Raw genomic sequence first — 6,887 nt, 5'->3', positions numbered from 1 at the left:
TTGATTGCCTTTTATTGCTCTATCATATTAGTAGAGAAGTGTGGACTTGCTAGGTTCTGTAAGGCTCTTTAAAAGCTTCTAGGGGCTTATCTATTAATCAATACCATTCATGTATATACACAACACCTTTGTTAGCCTGGGTCTAGGTTGTTTAGCTTCTCTTGTTTCTACTGCTGATATATCCAGTAATTAATGCGCTGTTGTCGTCTTCTTTTGAATTGTTCTCCTTGCACAGGAAAATCTCTGGAGTATTTTTCCCAGAGTAATTATTATAGAGTAATTAATTTCCTCTCAAATAGTAATATCTACTCCTTTGGAGGAATATTCTTCTCCTGTGACCAATAGAGTGAGAGCAAAATTCCAGAAGAATTTCTATTGGAGTAATACAGCATGGCCACGCCTACTATGCCAAGGTTTTTGAATCCTGAAGGCGCCATTTTGCTCTAGTAGGCAGTGGGCACTTCTCCGGATCCCCCGCACAATATATTACAAACTTTAGTACTATAAACTTAAGAGCAGTAGGCAGCGATATTGGAGTGGATTTAATTGAAGACTTTTCTTCACGTGGATGGATCAAACACCAGGTAAGATTATTATTGTTTTACTTAGTAAACGGCAATGTTTGTAACTGATTTGCAACATTACAGCTGGCTGCAGCTACTTAGCCATGGATGTTAGCAAATAGCTAACGCTACGTTATCAGCAAGCTATTAATTAAACAACCTTTAATTAATAGCTTAACTTATTAACTGCATGTACGTCGGTGCAACACGAGTATTACATTATGAACAGTATTGCTATATCATGTTTATTCATTAATGTATTTACCAGGGAGGGACGGTTCACATTAACAAACATGTCGGTTTTCACATTCATGTGAAGGGGCCGAGAAGCTTATTTCCATTCTGTAGTCCGTGAGCATGCATGCTTGGTCATAAAACTATCCAAACAAACTGACATCGATACAATATGCAACAAGACAAGTAGACATAGTACAGGAGACGGAACAATTATGTTACAATAGCAGACTTTGCTGAGATAGTGGCGAGACACACGTGTGTTTGACTCTGAACAGAGTAATTTTGATTTTGCTTGTTCTCCATATTTCCCCGGCCGTACATCTACATACACGCTCAGATTTCAAATATAAAGTGCTTAGTGCTTACCCCATGGATGTTACAATTCTGTTTGGGCCCACAGAATGACTCGTATATTCCGTATTGTCTTATAAAAAGCATTTTAATCCGATCGGTGGGCATTTTTCTCCGGGGTTTCCCCTATGATTTCAACTACGTCAACCTATCGGTTCCGATGTGTACTGCACCCTGATACATTACAACTCTATGAGGAAATGGCCAACGATTGGATTAAAATGTTTTTTATTGCACAATACGGACGATAGGGATATTTGTGTGGGACCTTGCAGTACTGTAACATCCGTGGCTCAGGGGTAAAGCACTTTATATTTGAAATGTATATTTTATTGTGTTTGTGGATCGACTCTTAATGTGGAACCAAAGTGGTTCACTGGTTTCCGCCCAGACCTTTCACGGTCGCACACCCTATTACCCTAACCAGTAGCACAGTGACACTATGCTTTGCTAGCACAACAAAAGCTTGGTTGAATGGTTAGTGTACGAGGCGAACTCAAATGAAACTGGTTCCACACGCATTCTTTCAATAGCAGCTCAGAGATGGGGTGTGGGGGGGATTCGTAATAGACGTGTGCTGTCGCGGCGTCATCAACACCATAACGTTAGGTATGTGAGTTGAAAGAGACTTTACCCATCTTTCAAACAGGATTTAGCTAGATGCACATGCAAATTGGTGTCGAGCCGACCTGTAGATGTTTTTTGTAATGGTTTCTATTTGTAACACTACTCGATGTTTTTTACTACTCGGTGGTTTTCAACCAGTGGTCCGGGGACCACCAGTCGTCCTTGAGGGGGTTCCAGGTGGTCCCCAGCTAAATGATGGAGAGTTGGTAAACCAAATGGACCCTTATAGATCTTTAACTCTGGACCCATATAGATATTTCTTTAACTCCTGAGGTTTCATTTTACACGCAAGAGTTCAATTATTGTTAAACACCGGCATTACTTAATTTACAAGTATACATCATAATTTCGAGAATGTAGAATTATTTTTGATCAATGGGTTGGGTCTGAGAGGCTAAATCTCATGAAATGGTGGTCCAGGGCTCAAAAGCTGAAAGAATAATGGGCCTTCATATGAAATGGGTTGAAGACCACTATCATCATAGTAACTCTTATTATTTATTTGTCTTAAAGGATGCAGGCTGTAAGGGTCAAGTGTAGAGACCGACAGAAGTACATTTGCTACGAAGGGCAACTGACCTTCAAATCATTTTTGGAGACTGGTGAGTGAAACAAATTTCACAATGGCATGCCCTATGCAACAGCATAGGGCCTTTGGGAGTCATATGTTTCTATATTAATGGTGCTTTAAAAAAATATATATATATGTATTTTGACTGCAGACCCCCATCTATAAATATGTTGTTCCAGAGACCTTGAGAAAGATTTGAGTTACAAATGTTTGCTTTCAAAAAAAATATATATATATATATATATTCAAAGATTTGCACAAATGTAAATTTTTCTAAAATGGCAGGTCTACAAGCTCACAGCACAGCACTCAGTGGTGTGCTATGATCTTGTATATCTGCTAATTTTGAAAAGCTATATTTTTAATAGCTATTTTTAAAATAATGGTTAAAGTGGTTCAAGTGACACAGATGCGTGACCTTTAATAAAAATCGAATAAATTGCACAACAGATTTATGTGGCAGCGTGACCCAAGTTGCTGCGGCCTGCGCACTCTCAGCACAAACACAATTTTGTTGTACTTGTACCTGTAACAATGACAAAGTCTGATTCTGATCAATCTTGTTATGTCTTCAGTTTCCAGGAAATTTGAAATTCCTATTTTAGATTTAAAAGTCTATGATGACTTGAACACGGAAGTTGATGAGGAGGCGTTTGAGTTTCTTGTAAAGAAACCAGACCTGGGTGTGCTTGAGGTGCGTTTAGGCCCAGATCTTGAAGGTGAGTTATTTACTTATTAATCCACACAGTCCTGGCTAACCTAAAATGTCATGTATTTTTGTACTTAGCATCTGAGGAAGAACTAGCTTTGTGTGTGGATCCATCCTAATCCAACGTGATCTTTTTACATTACACTTGTCACAAACGATCCCCTCTCACATGTTCTTATTATCACACCTGTTATGTCAACATGACTGCTAGATTCAGTGAGCCCCACTCCAAGGCACTCCATTGCCAGCTGCAGCAGCTCCTTTCTCAGCTCCAGTGCAGAAAATGAAGGGGACTCTGATGACACCATCATTTTGCAGCCGAGTCCTGCCCAAAGCAACAGAGCTGACCAGACTCGTCTCGCTCAGGTAAGCTTTGCAGATGACTGTTTGAAATTGAGATGGTGATTCTGATAAGGGTGGCCACTCTCATGCCAGTTGCCTGTTTCTCTAGCCCCCACACCCACCTGAGCGAGGTGGAAATATTGTCTCAGCTGAGCAACTGAGTCACGGGATGGGAGCATGGTTTACATTTTTGTCACTGTAACTATACTTGGTCACCGAATGTAGGGCCTTGGTGGCCTGTTGCGCTAGTGCTTAAAAATATTACTGTCTATCCCTGTGCCCCCCCCCCCCCCCCCCCCTCATTTGTCTCCTCCCACTTAGATGATTGAAAGGATTCTGAAGGACAAACCAGGAGGGGAGAGGATCATGAACGAGTATGCTCGGACCAAAAGCATTACAGATCCTAGGAGACGTGACCTGGTGAAAATACTAGTGGCAAACATGGCCAGTGAACATGGGTATGTTCACTGCATATAAACATAAGCACCCAATATATGCAGAAGGCATCGGCACAAATATACTTTTGTTTGGATCTCGTGTGTGTGTGTGTGTGTGTGTGTGTGTGCATGCACTATAGGATGAGTCCTTCAAGGCGTATCAAAGAGGAATATGCAAAGGGCATCACTGCATTGTTCCCTTATCTGGCAGACCCACAGGGCAATTTGGGCTATGTAAGTAGATAAAACAAGTCTAAACTCTTTACTCCTCACTTCTAAAATTGCTCAAAATAGGACTGCGTTTTCAACAAAATATTATTTAACATTTCTGTATGCTGAGCTTTCTCCTAGTTCAGCACTGCAGATGTCAGACCTTTTGACCTTGATTTTAGCAATTCTCCATGAAGGACATGTTTAGTTTTAAGGAGAAAATTAAACACTTTCTTATTTTATTTGTTAGGAGCAGTTTTACAATCCAGTAGATGGGAGTGGGTTTCTGGCATGGAGAGTTAAAACACTTCAAAAAGATGCATCAGATGGACAAAAGAGAACCAGAAACATTCAGCCACTGACTGGTAAGTGATTTTGATTGTAGTTAGAATTCACAGGTTAAATTCCTTTTTAATGTGCACAGTGCATTTTTGCTACAGTGGTGGCAAATAAACAAGAGTGGCCCTCTGGTGTGATTTTAGTAATTCCATAAATTAGAAGATAAGTGTTTATAAAGTAGTGAAAATAGCTGATCTACAAGCTCAACGTGGCGTGACATGCTGTGAGTTTTTAGATGTTTTGTTTTCACTAGTTTGGGTCCTGACAGTGGGCAAACATCTAGATGCATCCTTATAGTAAATATCACTGGAAAGTATTGCAGCAGTATGTGTGGTTTCAACACTGTTACAGGTGGTCCAGATGCTGGCGACAGATCCCCCTTCAGTGAGGAAAACCAGCTAACCACAGAAACCCAGTGTCGTGAGGCCATCGCACTGATGAAGCATACAACTGATGAAGCAATCATCAAGGAGAAGATGAAACAGACATTCACCCATCGGCAAGCAATGGTTCATGATCCAGTGAAGTCCTCTGAAATATTCACCACCTTTCCAAGATTTCTTGACATCGCAGGAATGGTATGTGGCTCTTTAACTGCCTTGCCTTAAAGTAAAACTGAAATGAAAAATAACTAACCCATTTAGACCTGAAGCCGATTAAAAAGTAAATAAATAGCTTCTCTACATCAGTTTTCTGAAAAACCTATGATTCTGTCGTGTATTTGGCTGCCGACCCCCATTTGAAAATATGTTGTTCCAGGGCCTCCCCAGAAGCAAAGATTTGAATTAAAAACACTCTCAAAGAATATATATTCAAAGGTTTGTGCCACATTTTCACAATTAAAAAAGAAATAGCAGATCTACAAGCTCGTAGCGCGGCACTCAGTGATGTGCTATGAGCTTGCAGATTTGCTATTTTTCACTAGCTAAAGTATAACATAATGCTTAAAACACAAAGGGTTCCTGTCCTGAATGGTTTAAACAGATCACATCCCTGGTCATAGGGTGCACCTATTAATATATCTATTCATATTTTTTTTTCAACCATGTTGTCTGTATTCCATCTGCAGATAGAGAGGGATTTCAGTCTGATGTTTGGTGATGACATCTCTGCAAAGTTCTTGGAGAAGTGGCCTACTTTCTACATGCAGAAAGTCCTGAAAGAAAGCCGTGGCCTCACCCAGACAGCCGACCTTCAAGATCTGCTTCATAACGCTGAATCCACAACGGAACAACTGGAAAATGGTACGCTGGAATTAAAGGAATATGGAAGAGGGAATTGGTTTTGAAACCAAAATGTAAACCGATTTTAGTAAAAATTGGATTTTTATTTTTCTTGTATTCTCAGGATGGAACAGTGAGATGTCCTCCATCTTGCTCATGATCCACCTCATGCCACCTTCACCACAAGGCAAAAACAAGAGACCCGGAAAGCTGTCGGCCAGACAGGCCATTGACCACCTGGTGAAGTTCATCAAGGTAAGGCTCACCTCTTCAGACTCCAGCCCATAGCACTTAACGTAGCACTTGCCTACCCTCAATGACAATTTAGATAGTATTATGTTTTGGGTTTTGCTTATTGTAAATCGCTGAGCATCTTGCATTTTGTGCCAATAAGTGATTCTGTTGGATATCCCATAACAGTTGGGCTCTAAACTGTTTGCAAACCGTGACTAATATTAATAGCGAGACTAATTAAGTTCTCTTGTCGTCACAGACTGGGACCAGTGTCGAGGGGCATCTGGACAGCATCACAGAGAGCCTTCAACCCTATCTACTTGCTGTGGGGACCCAGAAGAGTGCGATACACAAATACTTCGTTGTGATTGACAAACACGCAATCCCTTGTAAGTCACCAGATTCTATTGCCTCTTTCGATGAGCTTTTTAAAGCTCATTTCGTCTTCAGTGCCTCGTACAACAGGGACCTGGCCAACGTGTACAACTTTGTGCAAACCACTGTTTACCAGATTGATGCCGCAACCACCAAGGTCAATCCCAGGGTCAAAGAGATGAGGGCTCGGATGCTGCACTGACTTTGAGATGCTTATGTTTTGAGGGCTCTGATGCTATAGAGCGTCGTAGTCCCACCCCCTACCATGGCCCAGGAAATTAATCCCAATGCATTTTTCCCATAGACATTTCAAAAAGTATTTATTTAAAGACTGTTACGCCGCGGACAAAGCCAACTCGAGTCGTGACAACTCAAACAATATTTTGGACCAAAAAATTGCAAAGAAGAAAAGCAACACAAAAAGACAACCTTTTGTTGTCATGATTTGTCACGACTCGAGTTGGCTTTGTCCGCGGCGTAAACGTCTTTAAATAAATACTTTCTGAAATGTTTGAGGAAAATGAACGAAGAATCATTTCCTGGGCCATGGTAGGGGGCGACGCTCTATACTGAGAAGATATTATTTGAGGGCTCTGATGCTGCACTAATTTGATACTGAGATGTTTTGTTTTATTTGCAAAGGCCCTCAGGCGAATGCCAATGCACTAA

General features: G+C 40.9%; 1 protein-coding gene across 2 annotated transcripts; it reads left to right on the top strand.

Annotated features, from left to right (window-relative positions):
* Positions 1–474: 474 nt before the first annotated feature.
* Positions 475–6,500, top strand: LOC306943340 (uncharacterized protein). Of its 2 annotated transcripts, none has more exons than XM_079529605.1 (11): positions 475–584; positions 2,292–2,380; positions 2,925–3,068; positions 3,270–3,424; positions 3,722–3,858; positions 3,978–4,071; positions 4,298–4,412; positions 4,738–4,964; positions 5,456–5,630; positions 5,734–5,864; positions 6,103–6,500. In XM_079529605.1, the coding sequence occupies exons 2-11, from the start codon at positions 2,293–2,295 to the stop codon at positions 6,418–6,420; spliced, it is 1,584 nt and encodes a 527-aa protein (XP_079385731.1). In that variant the 5' UTR covers positions 475–584; position 2,292; the 3' UTR covers positions 6,421–6,500. The 2 variants fall into 2 exon arrangements, with proteins under 2 accessions (XP_079385731.1, XP_079385732.1); XM_079529606.1 differs by lacking the exon at positions 475–584 and adding an exon at positions 1,049–1,760.
* The last annotated feature ends 387 nt before the right edge of the window (positions 6,501–6,887 follow it).

Source organism: Electrona antarctica (genome assembly GCF_951216825.1).
Source record: "Electrona antarctica genome assembly, chromosome: 19".
NCBI lineage: Eukaryota > Metazoa > Chordata > Actinopteri > Myctophiformes > Myctophidae > Electrona > Electrona antarctica.
This window is presented reverse-complemented; position numbering and strand designations above follow the sequence as displayed.